The sequence below is a fragment of the Cavia porcellus genome, unplaced genomic scaffold (genome assembly GCF_034190915.1).
Source record: "Cavia porcellus strain 051 isolate PalLab524CR breed Dunkin Hartley unplaced genomic scaffold, mCavPor4.1 scaffold_11, whole genome shotgun sequence".
In the NCBI taxonomy this organism is placed as follows: Eukaryota; Metazoa; Chordata; class Mammalia; order Rodentia; family Caviidae; genus Cavia; species Cavia porcellus.
Genome location: NW_026947494.1, coordinates 75,824,325 through 75,850,965, shown reverse-complemented (window position 1 = coordinate 75,850,965; position 26,641 = coordinate 75,824,325). Strand labels below are relative to the sequence as shown.

At 36.2% G+C, this 26,641-nt stretch overlaps 1 protein-coding gene across 1 annotated transcript in view; it reads right to left on the bottom strand.

The window, feature by feature from the left end:
• Positions 1-5,075: 5,075 nt before the first annotated feature.
• The window catches only part of Tcea1 (transcription elongation factor A1), a 46,444-nt gene continuing 24,878 nt past the window's right edge, over positions 5,076-26,641 (bottom strand). The window contains exons 5-10 of the mRNA XM_003465990.5: positions 22,548-22,693; positions 21,554-21,610; positions 19,637-19,791; positions 17,443-17,589; positions 13,159-13,230; positions 5,076-6,601 (exon numbers count right to left, since the gene is read on the bottom strand). Of these exons, the coding sequence (XP_003466038.2) occupies positions 6,593-6,601; positions 13,159-13,230; positions 17,443-17,589; positions 19,637-19,791; positions 21,554-21,610; positions 22,548-22,693 (586 nt within the window). The 3' untranslated portion in view covers positions 5,076-6,592. The remainder of the gene's footprint in view (positions 6,602-13,158; positions 13,231-17,442; positions 17,590-19,636; positions 19,792-21,553; positions 21,611-22,547; positions 22,694-26,641) is intronic.

The following is a 26,641-nucleotide window of genomic DNA, read 5'->3' as shown; positions in this document are numbered from 1 at the left end:
AAAGGGAAGAATGCCCGCTCCTGCCATGGCATGGAAGCCACTTTCTATTCTACACAGCACTTGGAAATTGCAACCAGAGCACTGAAGCAAGAAAAGAAATTAAAGGTATTCCAATCATAATGTGCAAATGAGATCTTTAAGTAGAAAGTCCTAGTCTTAACAAACACACAAATGTGTTAGGACTAACAAAGAAATTTGAATTAATAAAGTTGCAAGATACAAATTCAACACACAGAATTTCTATACATAACAACTGTTTATCTGAAAAATAAATTAAGAAAATAACTGTTGCTGTAGCATAAGGCAATCTTAGGAATAAACAATAAGGAAGTAAAAGACATTGTCTCACAGCTACTTTTCTGTCCTGGCTGAGACAAAATATTACATGTCCAAAATGAAGGAAGGAAAGGTTTACTTAGCTTACAGTTTGTGGAGGTTTCAGTCCATAACCTGCTGGCTCCACGGCAGGGTGGTGTGGCTGAGGGGCAATACTTGAGCAAAAGTAGCCAGAGCAAAAATGGGGTGGGGGGGAGCCTGAGGCTTTTCTCCTCCTTATAAACAGGCGAGCCCCCACCTCCAGGGCAGAAGCAGCATTCACATCACCTCTATGCCCTCCTCTTACACAGGATGAGGATATTTACAGAGCAAGGATCCTGGCTCCCTGCTGATTCTGGTAGTTAAATTTCTAAGCTTCTCAAGTTGACACAATATATCAACCATAACAGATAAAGTGAAAACTACAAAACATTGATGAAAGAATAGCTTTTTCACTCATCTACCTTTGAAGGGTCACTCACCGTCATCTTTATGTCAACTATTTTTATTACAAGATTTACTGACAACTCAGATTTTCTATAAGTGCTTCATTAATTTCAATTACTTCTGATAGAGAACAGAGTTCATTGGCGGCTTTCACTTTGCCTTTTCAATTTTGTCCCAACTTTAGGCAAACAGTAAACATCATCCAAAGCTTCCTGTGCAAAATTGCTGATTCCCACTGTTGCAATTCCTTTTTCTGTGATTATCCACTCATATTTCTCTGTAAATTTATGCATTGTGAGCAGAGCCATTCAGCAACACAGCATCCCATGATGCCAGCCTGCAGCCACCAAGTGAGTCTGGCCACTCACAGCAACACTTTACCAGGGGTCACACTGTACAGAATGGAGTGGGGCACATGGGCATTAATCCTGATTCTGAGGGCTTAGTCCCAAGAATTGAAGTCATGATTCAGAATACAAACAGAAGCCATTTACAATATTAGCACAATAGGCAAGAAACAAAAATGAGCTATATGTGCACTGACAGACCAATGAATTACAAAAATTTATGTATACACAAAGGAATATTATTTACTCATAGAAAAGGATATCCTGCTATACATGACAGGACTGACAAAATGAGGAATGAAACATACTAGTTGGAGATCCACGCCATGCTGGAGCTTAGGACTCCTGGAAGACAAGCCAGCATCTCCCCTCCCTGTAAGCGGAGGCAGGGTGGCAGCCTGCAGCCCTTCCAGGGGGAGAACTAGCAGTGTCTCCTGAGATCCACGCCATGTTGGAACTTAGGACTCTGGGAATCCAAGCCAGCACCTCCCCTCCCTGGTAAGCGGCGGTAGTTTAGCCCACTGCAGCCCTTCCAGAGGGAGAACTAGCAGTGTCTCCTGAGATCCACGCCATGTTGGAGCTTAGGACTCTCGGAAGCCAAGCCAGCATCTCCCCTCCCTGGTAAGCGGCGGTAGTGTGGCCCACTGCAGCCCTTCTAGGGGGAGAACTGGCAGTGTCTCCTGAGATCCATGCCATTCTAGAGCTTAGGACTCCTGGAAGCCAAGCCAGCATCTCCCCTCCCTGGTAAGCGGCGGTAGTGTGGCCCACTGCAGCCTTTCCAGGGGGAGAACTAGCAGTGTCTCCTGAGATCCACGCCATGTTGGAGCTTAGGACTCTCGGAAGCCAAGCCAATACCTCCGGAAAAAAAAAAAAAATTCCATGTAAATTATAAGTAAGTTGCAGTACACCAAAATGTAATCCACTATTCTGTGCAATTTATATGAACTTATAAAATCATTTTCAGATTCTATAAAATAAAAAAAACTAATATGATTGATAGTATCAATTTTGGATTATAGGCAACTACACTGAAGAAGACAAGACCCTACGACATACATTCTGGTTCGATAACTGCCAGTTGTTGAAGTTCTATGCTATATACAGTTGTGTTTTTATTAATACTGTTATATAATGATATATTCAGTTATACTATGTCTGATGATATAGCCAGTTCTATTGAAGATAACAAGAGACAACACAGGAACTATGGTAGAAGTCCTTGCACAATGGTCTTATATGTCTTGTTTCATGTGTTTATAGGAATATGTTTTGTTCTGTCTTGCTTTGTTTCGCTTCTACCTCTAACATAGAAAGAACAGAAATACATGCTATAAGACTCATGCATGTGTAGAATCTATAAACAGTTTATGAGAGCTGATCTTATGACACATGATGAAATGAACAGATACTTTGAGGAAAAAGAGTCACTAAAGAACCCAGTGCTGACTATGGTGTGTCATAATGTGAAACCCAGCAATAGTATTATTCTCTGTTCAGAGTGATATTAGCCTGCTTGGGTTTTTTCTTTCTCAACACAATTGAAGATATGGATAACTGCATGTATGTTTAAGTGTATAGGATTGATAACCATATTTCTAAGTTTTTATTGAACAGTTGAACAGAACTGTTTGCAGTCTCGCTATTTGAATTCTCACTTTACATGTTCCATTTTTGTATCTTGAATAACTATTTGTAAAATGACAATATGTAAACATCAACCAGTGATTTCTTACTGTTTATTTTTTCTCTGAATGCAGGTATTATTTCTACCTAAAAAAAAAAAAAAAGAAACATACTAGTCATAGAAAAATAAGTACTGTTATAGGAATCTATGCCAAAAAATAAAAACAGCTATAGCTATGCTATTCTGATTCCAGCGCAGGCACGGTGTTTGCTTTTTGTGTATCAGGTAGACTGGCATTATTACTCAAATATTTTCATTCCGGAAGGGTTCAGTCATCCATTTATAGAAATGTGTGCTAACTGAATCAGGCTATATGGCAAATTTAATCACATGAAATGTTTCCATCTTTGCAGCCATGGCCATTAAGAAAAAGTAATAAAAATTAGCTGTCCTGATACAGCATCCAGAGAGAATCACAAGGTGATTCAGGTAGTTATCTATGCCTTTATTTCCCATCCTATACATGAACAAACAAGTACAAGAATACACAGACATGAAAACTTTTTCAGTTATTCTAGTATTGCTTCACTGTGTAGAACTAAATAAAGTGACTATCTCCCAAGGTTCTAGTTCCTTATATTTCTTCCTTTAAAGCTGATGTCTAAAAATATTACCATTCCATCTTTGCAGGTCCCCAATCTGTGGAATTTTTTTTTGGTTTGTTTGTTTGGGAGGGGGTGTATCAGGGATTGAACTCACAACCTCAGGCTTGTCAGGCAGGTGTTTATACCACTGAGCCAAATTCCCAGCCCTCATGGAATGTTTTTTATACCCTAAATTCTACACAGCCAAGAAGAAATGCAATGCATTGACACAAACCAAGAGAAACTCTTTCATAAGCAACTTGCTGTGTGGTAGGTGCTACAGATGTAGCAGTTTCTTAGTCAATTTTCTGGTTACTAAGACAAATGCCCAACACCCAAAGTCAAAGATGCAAAGGTTTGTTTGGCTCACTTTGTAGAGGTTTCACTCCAAGATTGGCTGGCTCCAAAGTAGGGTGGCTTGGTAGAGAAAAAACAATTCATGGCAGGTGGAAGATAACAGAAGTAAGTGACTCCAACAATGCTTTTTTGTCCCTTGTGTCTTCTCCAGCCTACCCCACACCCTAACCCTAACAATAGACCACAGATCAATCTCAAGTGTGATACATACTAGATCCAGCCACCTCTGAAAAGCCTCACCTATTGACTGCATGAGGTTTTGGGGAGACATCTAGACACAGCCATAAAGCAGTGAACAAATTTCCCATAGGAGTTTACTGGGTTCATTTTTACCAAACTACAGTTCTTGGTTACTAACATAGAGTCATGAGACTTTTCCAGTGCACTTCCCCCTGCTTTGAGCTAACTTCGTCATTTGCCTACTTTACGGTTCTTCAACACAATTCTTCCATTACCATCCTAGGATGCTGCCGGCATCTCTGTTCTGTTTCCTGCACAGTAATGTTTTAAATATCTGTATTCTATTTCTTCATATGAGATTTTCACAGGTGATCGGCTATCAGTAATTATCCAAATCACATTTCACAGTGAGATATTCAATTCCCCCTGAATGGCTAGTTTTCTACAACTAAAAAGAAAGTGGAGGATGACTGTTGTTCAAACCCCACAAATCACAGCTCTTTAATGTCAGCTTTATTTTTAAAAAAATCAATTCAATTCCCCAAATTATACTTTGACCTTTAAGAACAATCACTGAATAACTATAAAAGTGCAAAAGCACAGCCTATTACTTTGTTGTTGTCTTAATACTTTAAACATTTGTAAGGTGTACGTTTGGGTATACGTAAGTATTTCAGAACTGCTGCTATGGTTTAGCAAAATTTGTAATTTAATGTTTATCCGCATTCAAGTGGAAAACAAAACCAAGATTGTTATTTTCTGCTTTTCACGATGATTCTTCGTTAATGCTACAATACCTGTCTAACTTAATTCCTTGTTACGTTCATTTAACACTTACTTTGTCCTGAAAGTAAATGTCATAACACTTCACTTCTAGTTCCTTTTTAATGGGTTAGTATTTTCAGTAGTGAGACTTTCATATTATGGTAAGAGCACCTACAGCAGCACTCACATATCTGTGTGCTCAGAACTGCACTCCATCACTGGGGGTCCAGGAAAGGAAAACAGGCTGAACATTAGATTTTACTTTAAGACCAAGCTTCACTTAAGTAAAACTGTAATTTTAAAATATCTTAGTAGTTAGAGAAAAATGGGAAGTCCTTAAATGGGGAAAAAACAAAATTCAACATATAGATAAAATGACAAAATGTGATAATGTGATACACATTTAACAACAACAAAACTTTATTGAATTACAAATTTCAAAATGAATCACTTAATTTAAAAATGGGACTATTTTAACTTTATTATTCTTAAACCCATTCTCTCAAAATGTACTTTATTTTTGAAATGATAAAGCAAACGGTTCAACTGTGAACAAAGCAGAAGGGGGTTGGCACTCATGGGCCAATCCTTAACATGGACATTTAAATGTTATTTCCTGTGTTACCACAAAATGATTTTCAGTTAAGAAACAGGAAGAGGGGGAGCAAAGGAGAGTGCAAAGCATGTACACAGAGGTCTTTCTGCGGGCCCAGCATGATAAATTGGAGACTTCCTACTGGTAGTCTTTAAGATGCACTACAACAAATGTATCCAGGAAACTGTGAAAATTATTTTTACTTATTCCTAACAGAGCAAATGGTATATAATTAAACAAAAAGTAAAACTTAATTTTAAGATCTGTACTATAAGACTGCTTCACTACAGCCCATTTCTAGTTTCTAGTTGGTTCACAATCTTATCATGTAACAGAAAAGCCAACCAATAAGACTCAAAACAAAAATACCTTCTACCAATCTCCATATGAAAAGACCACAGCTTTAATGATCTATACAATTTTTATGCATAATCCTTGGTCAGATTTCATATTAAAATCAAGTCATAAACTATTTATAATAATGACACTATCAATATGCTAACAACCTCTTCCTAGGATATCTTCCTGTGAAGGAAAAAAATCATCAGAAGCTTTTATTCTTTTATTGTGAGAAGGTTTATAAAAGTCTACTACACTATTTTAATTTCTGCAAAACTAAAACATACTACACAAAGCCAAACAGGCAAATAAACAATAAAACCAAACTGAATTCAACATAGCCATATTTCCAAAAGAAAACTCCATTAAGAACAAGTAATGTACATGTACAAGAAATGATGAGCAAGGGCTACAGATGCAAAATAGTACCTTATTATTGCAGGTCTGTGAACATAACAATAAAATAAAAACCAGATACTACTTCAAATATGTACAATTTAGATAAGCTGGACAAGAATTATTTGAATACAAACCATATTTGTTAAACGTAAAATTATATTACCTTTTTTCTTCCTCTAATATTTGTAGGTACATGCCAATAAGAAAAAAGTAATTTCTATTTATGTATTAACAAAGAACAATTTCTACCGTGTATGTTTTGTAAAAAGTTAAGAACACTTCAAGAAAAAAATAAAAATAAATTGTCAAGTTTAATTAATAAAAGATTAATATCAACTTACTTATAAAAATGAAAAAAGAAGTACTGAAACATATCATACAATTATTGAATGGTTTTCTTACTAATCTGAATCTACAGAAGGCATTTGAGGAAGGGATGTTAGATCAAAACCCAAAAACTAATTTGTGGGATGTATGTCATTTTAAAAATCTGACTTGCAGGAAAACTAATTGCTTGGCCTAGTTTTAAAGCTAATTACAAAATCCATTTTCTTAATGGTCCAGATCCAATTCTTCCAACTCAACAGAACTGTCAAAAAAGAAGAAATATTCTTATGAGAACTTTAAACAAACAATGATATATATCTCTCACGTAGCATATACCTTACACTGCTTTTTAAAAAGCATGTTTAAGAAGATATGGTATTTTTTTCATACCATCATCACCTACCTTAAATGGCTGATTTTCCAACTTAGCAGGAGCAGTCATGGTGGCATACTCCTGTAACCCCAATCCCAGCTGTTGGGGAAGCTCAGGCAAAAAGACCACAAATTCAAACCCTGCCTGGTCAGGCTAAGTGAGACTTTCTCAAAATAAAATCAAACAGGGTTGGTTTAGGGATACAGCTCAATGACAATGTATTTCCCTAGCAGGCAACAGCCTCTGGATTCAGATTCAAACCCCAATAATGAAAGAGATAAAAACAGAAAGATGGACAGACACAGAGACAATGACAACAGGCAGGCAGTTACACATGGTGGCATGCACCTGTAATTTAAGCCCTCTGGGAGACTGTGGCAAGTTGGAGCCCTGACTGAGTAACTTAGTGAGATTCTGTCTCAAAAATAAAAATAAAAACAGGACCAAGGAGATAGCTCTGTGTGAGTACTATGGGTCCAATCCTCAGTATCATCAAAAAATATAAAAATAAAAAATTAGAAAGCAAAACTACAGAACAGTAATGAAAACATTTAGTAGTTTTTATTAAGTACCTCTTTTCTTAATGATTTTAGTGTTTAAAATTAATTTCAGTTAGCTTCCTGCATTAAAGTAAATGTTTTGAAATTCATCAGATACTATGCCAAACAGAACTTATAGCACAAATTGCTTATTTTCAAAATATACTAAATACACATGCAAAACAAATACAAGAGTGTTAGCTAGATAAGCCAAATGTGCTTTAAAAAATCAGGTGACTGAACTTTTGTATATAATAAACAAATAGTGGCTTAATCCTCACAGTACCTAGGGCCAAAGTCCCCAGCTGTATTTGTGGAAGATTTGTCTGGTTTAAACAACCCTCCACCCCCATTCCTACCAGGTGCTAAAGATAGAGCACAATGTTTCCACAGTGCTCTTTTTTACTTTTTAATGGAAAAAAGGTAATAAAATTATAGGAAAATAACAGTATTTAATACACTGCATTTTTAAAAGTAGTTACAAGGGGTAAAAGACATGGGCATACAAAATTCTCCAACTGGTATCAGTATAAACCTTTCTTTTCTATGAGCTAAAAGCCACCAATAGGATAGCTAACTTGCATTTTTTCCCCTTATTTCCTCCCCTCCACCAGTTCCTTTTTCCTTTTAAACAATTTCTTCCCATTTCACAATGTACATTTTAGACATTATTTACTCTTTCAATTTCTCACATCAGGGAAACAACACAATGTTTACACATTTGAGTCTCATTTATTTCACTTATAAGTATGGTTTCAAGTGGCATCCATTTACCTATAACAGACACAAGTTTATCCTTCTTTATTGACTGAGTAGTACTTCATTACATAAAAACACCACATACTTTTTATCCATTCCTTGGTGGGTGGCATTTGGGTTGTTTCCAAGATTGAGCTATTTATTACAAACTGTGCTGCTATAATATGGGTGCACATGTATGTGGTATGTTTTTAATTGTACCCAGAAGGAGAACAGCTGAATCAAACAGGACCTCTAATCCTAGCTTTGTGAAGAATCTCCACGCTGATTTCCACAGTGGTTGCTCCAGTCTACGCTCCCTCCAACAGAGGAGAATAGTTCCTTTTCCCCCACTGCTACACCAGCATTTATTTTTGGTTGATTTCTTGATGATACCCATGCTTTCTGGTGTGAGATGGAAGCATGGTGTTGTTTTAATCTACAGCTCTCCAATGACCAATGGTGCTGAACATTTTTATGTATTCATTTGTCCTTCTTCATCTGAGAAGTGTGTATTCAACTCAGATGCCCATTTTTAGACTGAGTCTTTGAATTGAGGGAGTCTGAGTTTTTTCAGATCCTTTTATGTTCTAGATAGGAGTCCTTTGTCTAAGGGACAATTGGCTAAAATTTTTTCCCATTCTGTGGGTCATCCTTCCACTCTGTTGGTGACTTTTTTTGTTGTCTTTTTATTTTTAAGACAAAGTCTGCTAAACTGTTAAACTGCTCAGACTGGGCTTGAACATACAATCTTCCTGCTTCAGTCTCCCAAAGTACTAGGACTGCAGGCATATGCCACTATACTCAGCTTCAACTCACTTTAGTTCTCAGAAAATTTTTTAAGCTGTATGAATAATTCAAAATGTGCAATAAACTAAAAACTCCGTGAGTGTATCTGAAAAAAAATCTTATACAAATTTCGCAAAAACTGACAGAAATAACAAGCATTTTTGGAACACTGACAGGTATATTACACTCTGTCTTCTTATTATAACCTGTGATGTACTATTTACACTTAATGTATGAGAAGATTATAGTCCAGTGATGGTAAGTGGCTGGTAAGTGATGGGAAGGGAGGTGAAAATCAGTTTATACCTCCAAAGACTTATTCCTGCCATGGGAGTCTCCCAACCCCATACTCCTCACATCTCCAACCTACATATTACTAATAAAAATATCCTTGGGATATGTAATCCTTTCCAAACGTTAAATTTTTTTTGTAGCTCACCATCCACTCCAGGACAAATTATGTATTTATTTACTTTGGTACTGGGAGCTGAACTCACAACCTCAAGTTTGCCAGGCTGGCGCTGTGCCACTGTCCCGGCCCCGAGGATGAATTGTTTAAATAACATTAATTTCTCACAACGAAATCAAATAGTACAAGAAATAAACATGTACAGACATTCTAGAAGACAAGAGAGGAAAGGAATCAGGTGTTGTGGTACGCGCCTATAATCCAGGACTCCAAGACACAGGCTAAAAGACTACAGGGAAGTCTTGCCTGAGCAGCTCAGCAACCTAATGAGACCCAGTCTCAAAAAGTAAAGAGGGCTGGGAACATGGCTCAGTATGAAGGCCTGGGGTCAATTCTGTGGGCAGAGAGGAAACACTTTAGTGAATTATAGTGTATGTAGCACTGTGTTATAGAAACTAAGCATTAAAAATTCTCTTCTCACCAAAGCATGTATGTTTGTTGGTAATATCAAATTAACTATTTCTAGTACTAGTTTAGTTAACTGGGGGCTTCTAGAGTACTGGACAGTATAAGCAAATGTGCACAACTTCAACACCCAGGGCCAGCACAAGCTGGGAGAAGCAGGGAGCCACATCCCCCTGTGCCCACCGGCCACCATCTGATGAGTCACAGTGTGGCCATGTAGGTCCAGAAAAGCCCATCCCATGCCCCACCGTGCCCCCACCCTGAACCTAGATTTGGAGAAATCTCTAAGTGCCTGACCCATTCCTCTGGCACCATGTATGGGCAGCCAATGTGGGAAGCACCTAGGATCCCAAAACCTACTCATCCAGAGGAACACAGGAAACATTAGGACAAAGGAGCAAAACGGAATCTCAGACCTCCAGCCCACACGGAACAAGACCAGGAGATAGACATGAAAGAAATTGGAAGTTGCACTCCTGAAATTTCTGAAAGTAAAGAAACTACTTCATGAGGGTTTTTTTTTTTTTTTTTTTGGTCTCTTGTTTTTATCGGTACCAGGGATCGAACTCACGACTACCTGCTTGCAAGGCAGGCGCTTATGCCACTGAGCTAAATCTCCAGCCCCTTCATGAGGTTGTTAAAGAAATCAAGTCAGAAAGAATATCTCAGATAAAGGAAGAAATGACAACCATAAAAAAAAATTACTAAGCATATTTAAAGAAGACAAATAGATTTTTTTAAAAAAGAGGAGCATAAGAGAATGAGGGAAATGTTGAACGAACAGTATTGAGAATTGGAATGTATGAAACAGACTCAAAAAGATATCCAGGAAATTAAGAACTCCATTGAAAGCTGGAAAAACTGCTTGGAAAAAACTGAAGATAGACTTTCAGACCTTGAAAACAGGATTGCAGTTAGCAATCATGAACAGGAAGATTTCTTAAAAATAAGAAGGAACCATGATACAAAGAAAATTAATTTAAGAGTGATAGGTGTCAGGGGCTGGGGGTTTAGCTCAGTGGCTTAAGTGCCTGCTTGGCAAACGTAAAGTTGTGAGTTCAATTCCCAGTACCCCCCCTCCAAAAAAAGACAAAGAGTGATAGGTATCAACAAAAAAGCAGGAATCAACAAAAAATGACATAAAGAGAATATTTACAGAATCGTAGAAAACTTCCCAAGCATGGAAAAATGACCGGATATACAGGTGTGTAAGACGTACAGAACCCCAACTAGCTATAACCAAAAATCTACACCCAGACACATAACAATCAAGATTTTAAAAATTCAGCACAACAACAGAATATTAAAAGCTGCTAGAGAAAAGAAACAGATCACCTATACAAGAAAACCAATCGAATCACAACAAACTTCTCAACACAAACTATCAAGTCAAGAAGAGCTTGGAGTGAAGTATTTCAAATCCTGAAAGAAAACAACTTCTATCTGATGGATGTGCCCTAAAAAACAATCTTTCAAACTTAATGGAGAAGTAAGAGCCAGGCATGGTGGCGCATGCCTATGGAGGCTGGGGCAGGAAGATAGTTGCAAACAGCACTGCATAGTGAGACCGTGTGTGTGTGTGTGTGTGTGTGTGTGTGTGTGTGTGTGTGTGAGAGAGAGAGAGAGAGAGACAGAGAGACAGAGAGAGAGACAGAGAGAGAGAAGAAATTCACAACCACCAATCCAATCCTACAAAAAGTACTGAAAAATATTCTATGATCACAGTTCCAAAAAGAAGAATGAAAAAAATCACCAAGCAGGGAAAGCGATTAAACTGAGGGGAAAAATAGGAAGCCAACAGCAGGAAAACAACATGACAAAGACAAGCCAATACATTTCAGTCATAATCATTAATGTAAATGGCTTCAATTCTCTGACAAAAAGAAATAGGCAGAGTGGCTCAAGAAACAAAACCCATCATTTCTGCTGTGTACAATAAACACATTTAACTTGAAAGGAAATTCACAGACTAAAAGTCAAAAGAGAAAAAACAATACTCCATGCAATAGGAACCCAGAAAAAAACAAGAATAGCTTGCTCACCAACTGTAGAAAAGACGAAATATGGTATTTTTATAGAATGGAGTATTACTGTAATCCAAATATTATAATCTCTTTTTTGTCCCACCTCACAATCTGGAAAGTTGTATTTGTTATCCCACAGAAATGTTACTGGAATTCCACCAAGGTAATGCCAATCTACCACCTCCAATGCAACCCACAACATACAGTAAGACACCAAGACATAGTCAAAGTTCTGAGCAGCCAAGGGATCCGAAGTTCCATCTAAGTGAGGATATATGAACAAAGGCCCTAATCAAAGCCTCATCTAGAATTTATTATCACACAAAGGGAATGGCTCGAAGGTATGGCAGGAATTACATGAGAAATGTGAACTGGGCTAGCCAGGTGGTGAGAAAGGTGCCTCTGCAAAACGCAGGGAGAACGGTGTGCAGAAAGACCAATGAGTAGTAACCTATGAATGAATTTAGGATACTGTTGCTCTAGTTTCTGATATGTAAACTGTTTTGGGGGTGGTTTTTTTGGTACCAGGGATTGAACTCACAACCTTGCACTTGCCAGGCAGGAGCTTATGCCACTGAGCTAAATCCTTGGCCCTTGATATGTAAACTTTTGTGCCCTGGAAGTCACAGTCTCTTATTTTAAGTTTGAGTGCCCAGTTGACATTCCTGGAGATATATGGTTCTGCCATCTCGCTGTGTTCTATCATTTATGGGGAACACAACGTGAGGAAACAGGAACCTGTCAGTTGGCCTTAAAGATTACATATCAGCCCTCAGCAGCCTTACTTGCATTGCAAGAAAGAAACAGCATAGTCAGCTCTGTACTTGTCAATACACGGAAACAGGAATCAGTTTAAATAATGCACAGGTAAGTTTTGCATTCAAGGAGAGCCGTCTACTTGGTTTTCTACAGAGTGCTACTCAGCTCTGAAGAAGGACACTCTCTCTAGGGTCTTGCAGGTAAATGGATGCAACTTGAGATCATGCTCAAGAATGAAATGGTTTGGACTCACATGGGTGAACATCATGTTGTCTCCCTAGTACAAAAAAACTGAAGTATGTATAAGGGATATTGTGAAAGTGAAAGGGGAGGAAATGGCTAAAAAGGAACAACTGGGGTGGGGGAAAAGAGGAAAGAAAGAAGGGACAAGACTATATATATATACATGAAAGATAATTACACTACTAGTCCCTGTTAGCCCAGTAAAAAGAACAGTTTGTGCTTTCACTGATCATTTTCATGAATATATCTGGTAATTGGAACAACTACTTTGAAGAGATCAATATACAACATATTTAACCATTGTTAATATGTTATTATTCCCTATGATTCTGTTTTGAAAATCTGTATTATGGTCTTTTTCCTTTTTCATTAAAAAAAACAAAAAAACAAAAAAAAAAAAACCCAGGCAGACACATGAAAAGCCCAGAAGCAATTATTATACTATAAACGAGTACACTATGAATCCAGAAGGGGCCATACCTTCCATCGATTTCCACATTCATTACAGACAACAAATGTTGTCATTGGTTCATCGGCGCTGCGGGTTTGTACCTATAGCAAAATTAAGTACAATATATTACCTTTTGTAGTATCATTAAAACATCCAACCTAAATAAGAATATTCTACATAGAGATATAAAATCATCACAATAGAACCACAATAAAACATGTAAGATTCTGCAACAAGTTTTTTGAGCTAGATGTCAAAAAAGCATGTAAGTACAAACTTCATTTTTCCAAATCCTTGTCTTTCATGTTTAATTTATGCCAGTAAGTAGAAAACTAATGCTCAAAAGCCACCGATTAAATTATGCTTTTGCAAATGGCTAACAAATATGAAAAATATTCATCAGTAAGAAACACAGATGTACAAGTTTAAACATGTTAATATTCTCTTAAAAATCTGCAAAGATGCTTTAAAAAAGAACATTTTATTCTGACATATGTAGTTGCCATCATCTTTCTAAAATTAAACAATAAGATAAGAGCTTTAAATACCCTTTTTCCACAACCAACAAATAATATCTGATCTCTAGGATGGTAATAAATATTTATATACAACGATATTTGAAGAAAATAATTTGGTAATAGTACAAATACTGGAAAGAACTTAAATATGCAATAAGGAAATAAGTTGATTAACTAAATTGAGTACATCCACTTGACTGATTATGAAGTAGCTATTCATATATTTACAAAGAGGAGGTTAATACATTTCAACTACTTAAGGGAAAAGAAGTATATATAGTAAATAGCAAAAGAAATATAAAGTAATAGTTTTTTGACTTTAGTTACTCCCAACTGTATTTAGAAAAAAACTTACAAAGTAATACAGACACCAAGATACTGATTAACTGTTTGCTCTAGATGGTGGATAAACGATTTTAAAGTTTTCCATAGGCTTGGAGGTATGGTTCAGAAATACAGTGCATGGTTAGCATACAAGAGGCTCTGAGTTCAAGCCCCAACATCCAATTCCTTTCAAATCATTATTTATATCATGTATTATCTGTACGAAGGTACTATGTTGCTTAAGTAGTTCACAGATCATCTGATCCAGCAAGACTTCTGCTAGATATACAACCAAAAGAAATGAAGAAGAGTCTCACATAGGTATTTGTAAGCCCAAATACATCACAGAATCATAGCCTAAAGGAAGAAATAATCCAAGTGTCCAATGGATGAATGGATACACAAAATGTAGTATATACAATGGCATACCATTCAATTTTAAAAGGAAGAAAATGTTACGTTACACCATGGATCAACTTGAGGATATGTGAAACAAGCAAGTCACAAAAGGCAAGTATTTTATGATTCCACTTCTATGAAGCACTAAGAATAGTCAAATCAGAGACAGAAAGTAGAATGAATGCTGACAGGGGCTGATGGAAGAGAGAAATGGGGAGTTACTGGATTTTTGTTTTGGCTTGTTTCATTTTACAGTACCAAGGGTTGAACCCAGGGAGTGCTGACTCCAGCTTGATTTTAAGTCACCCATGGTAGCCTCTTATCTGCAATTCTCCTGCCTCAGCCTCCGGACTACCTGGGATTATACGTGTGTGCCACCATAAATTACTGTTTAATGAGTTTGAAATTTTAGTTTTGCAAATGGAAAACCATTCTGAGGATGGGATGAACAACACTGTAAATGTTCTACTACTGAACTTTAAAATGATGACAAAGTAAATTTTTGGTCATGAATATTTTATCATAACTAAAATTTTTAAAAAAGGAGAGAAGTTCATGTCTATAATCCCAGCTTCTAGGAGGTTGAAGCAAAAGGATCATTGCAAGTTTGAGTCAACCACATAACAAGACCCCATCTTAAAAAAAATTAAAGAGACCAACCTCAGTGGCAAATACACATGAGATTTCAGCTACTCATGAGTCTAAGACCAAAGGACTGCTTTAGCTCAGAGGTTAAAAGCCAGCATAAACACAGCAAACCTCATCTCAAATAAATACAGACAGACACACATATATCCATATATGTACATAACTCAGCAATAAGAAAAAAGCTAATAAAATTTTTAAATATTTATATAGCATCTTTCACTGGAAAGAAGTACCGAGACCAAATGTCTGAATAATGAAAAGGTTTTCTCCAAACCTATGAAGATATGAAAGTTAAATTCTTAAATTTAATTAAGTTATGGTAGAGTCAAAATACTAACAATGCTGTACCTTAAATATATTTCAATTTAGTAGGAGATGGTAAAATCTCAGTTAATCACTCCTCCAAAGATCAGAAACTTCCTAACTGAAGCCTATCAAGGTGACTTTTCATGCAATCACGAAACCTAAGGAAGGTGTATCAAAGCACTATTCTCAAAAACCACCTTTTAATTATCTAAGAAGCCTTCAGATGAGACACTCCTTCCACAAGCCTTTATACAAATTCACTATTTAAGGGGCTGGGGATTTAGCTCAGCGGCATAAGCACCTGCCTTGCAAGCAGGCAGTCCTGAGTTCGATCCCTGGTACCGATAAAAACGAAAAAGACAAAAAAAAAAAAAAAAAAAAAAAAAAATTTCACTATTTACTATCTGGGGCCCTAAAAACAGACATAAGGAAACTTTTGTTCACTGGGAAAATTTTTAATCTCTTACTGTTTACCTGGTAACCAAGAGCTACACTTAATACACTATATTGTTACTTTCATGGGAATTTTGGGAGCTTTTTTTTTAAAAAATTGAAGAAGCACTAGGCATGATAGCACACATCTCTAATCCCAGCACTCAGCAGGCTAAGGCAAAACAGCTACAAGTTCGAGGCTAGCCTGGATTATATAATGAGTTCAAGGACAGCCTGGACTAGCAAAACCCTGTCTCAAAAAACAAAAAATAAAACTACAAAAACAAATTTAAAAACAAACAAACTAACTAAATATGCATTCACTTCTAGACTAGGTTCTAGGTTCTTTCCCTTAAAAGAAACAACATTGATATTTGTATTTTTTATCTTAGCTGCTTATAATCTGATTGTATAACTACACTCTACTTTGTTGACATTTTTCTAGGTAACTAAAAGGAAGTATTTCGATGCAAACTTAGAAATTTTCTGAATCCACTTTCACCATATATTGATACATTTCAGGATTAAAACCTCCACAAAATCAAATACTAATCAGACTTAGCCAGGCATGCTGGAGAACACCTTGTAATCCCATCATGTGAGAGTCTGAGGCAGGAAGATCACTGTGAGTTCAAAGCCAGCTTGAGCCACAAGCGAGTTCAAGGCCAGCCTGAACTGCATAATGAGATCCTGCCTCAAAAAAACCAACCAACCAACCAAACAAACAAAAACACCAGATTCACAACTGTGATGAAATAAAGACTTCAAAAAGGTAAAGGGCTTTAAACAAAGTTAAATCAAGTATATTTGAATCAAGTATATTTGGCGTAATATATGCCATATAAAGTTAAGAGGCCAAAGCTCATATAACATTCTACCATATACTACTAAATCTGAGAAATGAAACATAATGTGCTTTTTAAGGGGAAAATTTTGAGTTCAGCAGATTTTTAGTACAAAAAATCTTTTGGGGCAAATTAAATTAAGACTATAATAACCATTTTTACACAGACATATACAATCAAAAAACTCTAACACGATTTTTTCAGCCTACTGAGAAAAAAGTCCATCATATCATATATGCACATAAAAGTCATCAACATGTGACACAAAGGGATAAATACTGGGAGGCCAGTTGAGCCTGAAGCACCTGCAGGTACTTTGTGTGAAAGAGTGAAGAACGTTTTTTTTATGCCTACAAATTAAAATTATGGCCTTAAAGTTTACATACTAACCAGTTACCAACTGTTTATGAGCAATCAGAAAATAACATAGTTATTTTTATTACCTCCTATATTTTATCAATTTTATTTAATTACTAGCTATAGCTTTTACAGGAACTGTTTTCATGAAGGTATAAATATATCAACTTATTCTCACTAACTGAAATTGGTATTAAAGCATTCTTACCACATCTCTTCAAAAATATCACAGAAAGCTGTGTAACTGTCTTTGTTCCTTGTTTAAAACAACAGGAACTGAAAGCCTCTTTTTTTTTCAGATGGGAGTAGGACAGGGTCTCGCTATGGAGTTCAGGCTGTCCTTGTAATCACTGTGCAACAAAGGCTGACTTGAACCTGTGCCGAACCCCTTGCCTCTGTATCTCAAGTGCCAGGACTACAGGCACGCATCACCAGCCCAGCAGGAGCTGAACACGTTCTTAGTATGAATGTAAGGATCACAAACCTGTGTGTAAGTGCAATTCTTCTTTTTACATTTGCCACATGTGAATAAGTCAGTCTGGGTTCCTCCCGTCTTGGCCATCTGATGTTCTCTGATGGCTTCTTTGGTCAAGTTTTTCCGCATCTCTTTGAGCTCATCACTAGCCATTTCCTATGAGAGAGGTTGCAATATCACATAGTTACAAGTATATTTCTACACTTTTGTTTGTTTGTTTTTTGGTATCAGGGATGGAACTCACAACTTTGCACTTGCCAGGCAGGCACTGTGCCACTAAGCTATATCCCTGGCCTTATGGTTAGAAATATAAATAGAAACATTTATTATCTCCATCTTATACCCTAAATGCTTTTATTCTCAATTAGGTTAATATTTTTTGGCGATACCAGGGATTGAACTCACGATCTCGCGCTTGCTAGCCAGGCGCTTCTGCCACTGAGCCAAATCCCCGGCCCAATATTAATAAAATTAAATCAGCTTTAAACTACTTATTTTTTCCTCAGAGTGCTTGTAAAGAATTTGCTTTCTTTAAACATTTCTTCAAATATTCACTAAGTTTGTGTTCACTAGTTGATGAACTCATTAGATAAAAGGCAAATGGAGAATTTACAGGAGGAATTATCATCAGTACGCAAGCCAAAGGACAAGGCTACCTGCTAAAAAGAAAGCAACAAGATATTAGGTGCGTCCTGATGTGAAACCACTGAAGTAAAAAAGCATCACTTATGAAATATTTATGCAGGTAAAAAGTTGAACTTGAATGTAACCAATCCTAGAGAACTAGCTCCCAATGTAAAAAAACTATGAAGGATAGAAAAATTAAATGATGAAGAAACACAAATTCACACTGTGAGATAAAGAATTTCATAATGTGGGATTCAAACCTGGTTTCATCAACATTCATAAACCAAAACTAAGGGTAATGTGTAGACCAAATCCTAATATAAAGTAAATACATCAACAGGAAAGCACGAATATGAACTAGGTATTACATAATACCAAGAAATTATTGTTAGCTTTGTTAAATGTGATGAAAGCACAGTTCTGTAAGAAAAAAAAATTTTTTTAAATGTCTACCAAATATATAGAGATAAAAGGTTATAATGTTTGTGATTTTCTTGAAAGTAAATTCCAAGAAAAATGGGTAACAGATAAAAACAATGACAGCTTGATATGATGGTGCATGCTTGTAATCTCAGCACTTGGGAGGTTAAGGTAAATGGATCACCACAAGTTTGAGGCCAGCCTAGGCTACATGGTGTGTTCAAGGCCAGCCTTAACTACCTAGCAAGATTCTATTTCAAACAAAAGGAAAAATATCAAATATATAAACAAAATGGTGACAAATTCTCAAAACTGACCCTTGAGCAATGAAAACACACCGTCTCATAATACGCTAGTAAGTGCTCTACCACTGTGCTACACTTCCACCTCTCACCCCCTTTTTAAATTTTATTTTGAGCTAGGGTCTTGCAGTCACTCAGGGTTGTGTTGACTCACAATCCTGCTTTAACCTCTTGAATAGTGGGAGCTACAATGTGCACTACCACACAGAGCTTTGTAAGTTTTACTACCAATGTACAAAGACAAATTCACTACAACTACTGTCTATTAACAGCAGTGGCCATAAATAGTAAGATATGAATTTCATTTTTTCCATCATTTTCCCTGGTAAACTTAAGGAACAATCCATAATGTATAATCAATCTTGACATTTCCATTTTTTCCTTTTTCTTTTGGTACCAGGAATTGAACTCATGATCTCACACTCCATAGGCAGGTACTATGCCTGCTGAGCTATAACCCTGGCCCTGTATAATTCATCTTTCTAGTGTTGACTCATGAAAAAAGGCTTGGAATACAAAGTCTATTCACAATTACAAATCATCATCATATATGAATTCATAAAAAGTGAAACAATTTTGGTTTTAGGTAATGATTTAATGTATTACACAAAGAACATTAAAACAGTTACAGAAGGGGTAAATCATTCATATCAGTACTTAGTAACCTTAATATTTACATAAATAAAATATAAATTAGAACACAAATGAGTAAATATTCTGATAAATATATCAGAACAACTAGTAAGAATTTACTATATATATGATATTTCTTTAGCACTTTTAAGATCTAAGTAAGTTTTACAATTGACATCATGGAATTACATCACAGAAACTTTATATAAAGGTATGCTCACCTCTGCTGTCATTCTAGCAAATAAGTCAGGAGGAATATTCCCACACAGCACATTTTTCCTTAAATTTGGATTCTTCGCATCTTTAAGATTTGATATCCTACTTCGTACTCTATTTTTATATTTCATGTCTGTATTTCTTATTTCTTGATATATAGGTACTTGGCCATTAAGGAAAATAAATTATGAAGATAAGAGCACTTTTTTTCCATTCAGCTAAATAAGAATTCCTGAAATTTCTAAACAGGTCACAAAAGCCATTTCCAATTTAAATTAAGTTAAAAATAAGACAATAAGTCTGACTCTCTTATTTGTAACTGGCCAACAATAATGTTAGTGCATTTATACACTGGATAAGTAATGCTTTTTTAATCAATGTTTAATGCTAGCAACATGCAAAATCAAGTTTTTAAAAACACTGTTACTTACTCAGTGAACTTTTTTTATTTAAAACTATTTTTTAAATATCTTTAAAAAAATTTTTAAAACTATTTTTTATTTAAACTATTTTTATTTAAAAACAGGAAAAAACAAAAACAATGAGAATTTCAAAACAAGGTAATTAACAATGGTTAACATATTGCATATTGCCACCTTCAAAGTAGTTGCTCAGATTACAAGATATAGGCATGAAACGTTGATCAAACAATATAATCACGAACTGTTCTTTTTTTTTTGTCTTTTTCCTTTTTATCGGTACCGGGGATCGAACTCACGACTGCCTGCTTCCAAGGCAGGTGCTTATGCCGCTGAGCTAAACCTCCAGCCCCACGAACTGTTCTTTTGAATGAACTAATAGGAATTAGTTGTATAGTTATCTTAGCTACCTTTTGCGTGTGTTTGTGTATATGTGTGTACACATTCTTTTCCCTTCCTTCTGTCCTTTCCCCCGTCCCAGTTGTTCTTTCCTTTTAAGCAGTTTCTTCCTTTCTCTCGGTCTCTACTGTACACTTGGCATCTTAATTACTCCTTTGATTCTTTTACACTAGGGCCCCTTTGTTATACATTTGGCCCGTTTGTCAAAGATAAGGTGGAATGTGTTTGTACTTGTCCATATTCTACAATGAAAGTATTTTTGAAAAGGAGTTTGAATTATACAGTCTTAACTTCCCAAATCTGAATTCCAGTAAGAATATTAAGTTTCAATGGCCATGGCCCCACGGTTCTCCTGGGGCCTTCTGAGAGAAAATCTTTCAGAGGGCCCTGGAAAATCACTTCCCCTGACTCAGCAAGCACTAAGTTTAGTAGGTTTTTCTCCACAGAAGGTCAGGTCACAGCCGACATCGAGCTGTAGACAGCATCATGTCAACACTGTCACCTACATATTCCGTTCTCCCCATAATCAGGGTTGTTTCCCAGAGCCCTTTCTATGGTACCCAGCACAAATACACTTCCCTCTAGAACAGTATGGCAAACCTGTGGTACGCATGTCATGGTTAGCTGTTACTACTGAACTCTCTAACAGGTTCACCATTACTGCTCCAGGATAATGAGCTCAGGACACTGTGAGAAATCACACCGATATGTGTGTTTCCCCTGCCCTTCTGCACAAATTCAGATGCTACATTTTCAATTTTGAAGGCAAAAAAATAAAAATTTGAACAAAACTGTATATTTACTTTTGAGTGATATCAAGAAACAAAATAAACTGACAAAACTATTCCTTTCCTTCCTGATAAAAACAGTACAATTAAAAAAGTGAAACTGAAAAATGAACCTTTAAATTATACATCAAAGAAAAAAATTATGATTAATTTAGATTACTTCAAACAAGTATGATTGGGGCTGGGGATTTAGCTCAGTGGCATAAGCACCTGCCTTGCAAGCAGGTGGTCGTGAGTTCGATCCCTGGTACTGATAAAAAGTTAAAAAAAAAAAAAAAAAAAAGCAAACAAGTATGATTATGTACACAAAGGATATCTTCCTCAATCTGAGATCCTAATTCTTCCTCATCAGCTCCAATAGCAATGTAGTCATCTAAAAACAGACACAAAGAATTCAGTAACATTAAAAGTTCGGTACAAGGTAAGTTAAAGCTGTGCTATTTCCTCAACCCCATTTGTAACATATAAAGAATCCTTTTAATTTAGCTTCATTAGAATCTGTTCTCTTACTACCCATTAGGCTCCTCCCCCAGGCAACTATTCATCTGCCAATCACATAGGTGGATATCCTCAGAAGACTCCTATACAAATATGCAAAAGGATAGAAAGAAATAAACAGAAGCTAGAGAGAAAAAGAAAAAATACATAGAAAGAGACATAAAGAAAAGAGCATAATGAGGAGAAAAACAGGTCAAACTAGCTACGGTTCAGTATAATAGAAAAGTATGAATTTATAGGACATTTACTCATGCACATGGAACTTGTTCTTTTTAAAATTTATAAACTTAAATTGTACATATTTATGGAGTAGCATGTTATGTTTCACTATACATGGAACTTTAAAACCACAATTTTATATTAAAACTAGATACTTCAAATTAAAGTTTCCATTAAAAAATAAAGATTGCTTTTCTACTTTAAAAAAATGAAAAATGGAATTATGAATACAAGACTTATACCACATGCCACACCAACTTTTAACAATTACTAACTCTCAATGTAAGGACAACGTTAAGTGAATGCACAATTCAATGCAGGCAAATGAAAGATCTGTGGGGGGAAGGTTTATGAATTAGGAAAAGCAGATATATTAAAGGAATCAACTTCTTGGATGCCTTGGTAATAATAAACAGATAACTCTTTTCTCTCAACTTTCAATTCAAAGACCACAATTAACAACTCCCTGTGCTAGGCAGAGACTGAGATAGCTATCAAGAGTAGATGCTTGTAAAACAGTTACTTGGGGTGGAGATGGTAGTAGAGATGAAAGGGCTGAAAAATAAACAACATATAACATATACTAGACTTACCTCCTGTTCGGAGAGCTGCAGCAAGCATCTCCCTACACTTTAACCGCACAGAATCAGAAGTGCTTGGTGCTCGAGGAAAAGAAGAAACGTAGGTATCTCGAGCATTTGTCTCATCCTTTCTGCTGCTTACATTGCCACTGGAACTACTAAAAACACACCACATTCAAAACAAAACAAGACAAAAGAAAAACCTCAGGAAAAATGGTCTTAAAGTAATAACACTATTTTCACTTTAAAAACAACTTTTTGCCTAAATAAATTACGGTTTCAGCGACTCTTACATAAGGAAAACGCTGCCTGCAAACAGATTAAGAACAAGTTTTATGTATTTTTTAAAATGCATGATATTTTACCTTTATTGTCCTTTTAATCATCAAACAATATTTTAATACAGAAAATACACATTATACTTTATTATATTGCATGAAAAGCAAAGATCTTGGTTTGAGGAAAAGAGCGAAGGGATGAGATCACAAACTGTGGCAATGCCACAGAACTAGAGGGTGAAAAAAAATTGAAAAACCCTACTTTAGTTAGGGAGCAGGATTCTAACAAGACACTCTCCAAAGGAAAGCCATGTGTATTGAGAAGTCTAGAGCCTATCAAAGGTCTCACGTCCCTGGAAACATTGATTCAAATACGTGTTGGAACAATTTTGTAATTTCCCAATTAATCTAGTAATCTCAGTTGCTTCTGATTAGCTTCTTATGTTGAACTGTTACCAAAATAGCTTCATTCTAAAATACTCTTCTGACTAGTTTCAATTCAATTTTGTTTCAAGTGTCCTGAACTCACTGCAACCCTCCTGCCTTAGTGTCTGGACTGCTCGGATTATAAGTATGCACCACTTGGATTATAAGTATACACCACCAGGCCCAAATCAATTAAATTTTATCACATTAAAGGTAGCTATTACCAGTCTTTTCCAAGACTGATTAAACATTCCCCCACTTCCACAGATTTAACCTGCTACACTTGCGATGAAGATACGCACTCTGGCTTCTTTCCAAAACACAGCTATTGTTAAACTGGGAAAACAGATTGCTGAGGACAAAGTCAAGTGTGGCTTCTAACTCTAGTCATTTTTTTCTAAGGTCTTCTTTTATCTCTCGTGTACTGACAAAATAATGTCTACACAAAAGTTTGCAAATAGCTTTGTATACATTTCCCTCTATTAGACTACACTGCTCAAGAGGAAAACCTGGATTTAATCTTTGTATTTTCTTTTTTTTTTTTTTAATTTTTTTTGGGGGGTCTTTTTCATTTTTATCGGTACCAGGGATCAAACTCATGACCATCTGCTTGCAAGGCAGGTGCTTATGCCGCTGAGTTAAATGCCCAGCCCCAAATCTTTGTATTTTCAATATACAGCTGTCAGTACTAAATGAGCAAATCAATCTTAAGAATCCACTTCTTGCTGGGTATGATGGTGAATGCCTGTAATCCCAGCACTCAGGAGGCTGAGGCAGGAGAATCATAGCAAGTTCAAGACCAGCCTGGGCTACAAAGTGAGCCCAATGCCAGCCTGAACTGCATTGTGAGATCCTGTCTCAAAAAGACCAAAAAAAAAAAAAAAAAAAAAAACCTCCTCCACTTCTTAAATACTTTAATGGCATTTTCTTCTCTATTCCTGAAGTCACACGCCTAGCTCACCCACTAGAGCTCCCAAGTGGACTGCTGGACCCTCTTTCCTAACTTCACTACTGTTCGCCCCTTGTCTCTTACATGCAGCTGCTTCTCTCTCCTCATTGAAACACATAACCATCTCGGTTTCTTCCACCCAAAATGTAAAACCCTACTTAGTGACAAGTCATTTACACCTAACCTTTCATCATTCTTTACAAAGCACCTGTATTGTTCTACTCTCATTTCCATGGTGTGCTTTGCAGGGAGTATGTATGGTACAGACAGACGCCAACCACTGAATTTATCAGCCTTCACACACAGTAATGTGGGTTTGTAGACAGGGTAATGCCTAAACCTCAGGTACATAAAACTGATGGAGATATGTTAAGAATTTTCTCTTTCATCATATATTAATAAAAATATTTGCCTATTAGGGGCTGGAGATTTAGCTCAGCGGCAAAGTGCCTGCCTTGCAAGCAGGCAATCATGAGTTCGATCCCCGGTACCGATAAAAAAGGAAAAAGACCAAAAAAAAAAAAAAGTCTATTTTTTACATTTTCAAATTAAATCAGTGACCTTACCTACTTTTTTAATAGTTAGAAGCACACTTAAAAAATTCATTAACTTTTGGTCTATACTTTTAAAAGTATCAAGATCAGGAAAAACAACAATGGAGTAGGAAACTATTCCAGTTAAAGAAAATCAAACAGAAAAAAAAAAAAAAAAAAACCACTTTAAAAGGGCTGGGGATTTAGCTCAATGGCATAAGTGCCTACCTAGCAAGTGCAAGGTCATGAGTACCACCAAAAAAAAAAAAAAAGAAAAGAAAAGAAAATCAAACAGATAAAATATATGCAAAATAAGGTCCTGAACAATTTAGAAAAATATTTTTCCTTTGCAATAGATACTTTAAAAACAATATAAACATGAATAAGGTCTGTGATTAAAGTATTGTATCAGGGGCTGGAGATTTGGCTCAGCGGCATAAGCGCCTGCCTTGCAAGCAGGCAGTCGTGAGTTTGAGCCCTGGTACCGATAAAAAGGAAAAAGACAAAAAAAAAAAAAAGTATTGTATCAATGTTAAATTTCTGATATTGATGGTTATACTATAGTTTTATGTAAAAAAAAATATATATATATACTACTTCTTAGGAAACATGAATTGATGTACAGTGTTTAGAGGTTTAAGGGGAATAACACCTTAGTTTTCTAAGAATCATTCTTAGTTTTAAAATAAAATTAGTTCATGTGCATACACATACAACAATAAGGGCAACTAGGTAAGAATTTATAAAAACTGCAGTAAAATATGCACACCCATGTTCACAGCAGCCAAGTCTGTTAACAGCTAAATCTTGGAAACGGCTCAAATGCTCATCAACTGATGAAATGAAGAAAATGCAGTTATTTTACACAATGAAGCACTACTCAACCATAAAAAAGATAAACTTGAGACATCTCTAGGTAAATGGATGCGCCTTGAGACAATATTCTCAAGTGAAATAAATTGGACATACATGTGGTGTGAGAAATTGACAGGGTTTAATAAAGACCAAAATGTGTAACAGATGCTGTGAAAGAGGATGAAAATGTTCAAATGGAAAGGGGAATAAGGGAGGAAAGCAGAGGAAAGGAAGAAAGGAAAACAAAAGAGAAAAGGTAAAAATGGAAGCAAAATTTTTTGTAAAATGAAGAGGGGAAGGGGGGTTGAAGAAGGATAGGAGAATGGGAAAAAAATCAAGATAGGTACAGATACAGATTCATTATGATGAATGTGATCATTATATGTATCTAAAAGGTACCAGTAAACTTTTTTTTTTTTTGTAAACTTAATTAATTAAAAAAAAAAAAGATGCCGGGCTTGGTGGTGCATGCCTATAATCTCAGCACTAAGGGAGGCTGAGGCAAGAGGACCACTCTGAGTTCAAAGCCAGAATGGGTTACAAAGTGAGTTCAAGGCCAGCCTGAACTGCATAGTGAAACCCTGTCTCAAAAAGATCAAAAGATAAAAATTTTTTTAAATGTAGAAAAAAATTTCTTTGTAGTATTTTTGAAATTTTTTAAATGTCTAAAATTATCTCAAAATAAAAACTACATGAATTTTATGAACAACTGCTGCTGCTCTACCTTTGGCTTCCCCTTCAGTTCTGGGGATGGAACCCAGGGACTCAAAGATGCCAGGCAAGCGCATTAACACTGAGTCACACCCTCAGCCTGCTGGCTTACTTCTTTTTAACTCCAAGTCTAGTTAACTCTAATCATACATAAAATTAGTGTATGTGATAAAAGAATGACGACTATATAACCAACTTTGGCAAAGGATTGAGAAATAAAATCAAAATAGGTAGTAGCCTTAGTGTCCTAAATACCTGTAAGACTCTAAGTGGATTTATACAGTAGTCTAAAGTTTAGGGACAGGCCAGGCAGGTTGGCACATGCCTATAATCCCAGGAATCAAGAGGTCCAGG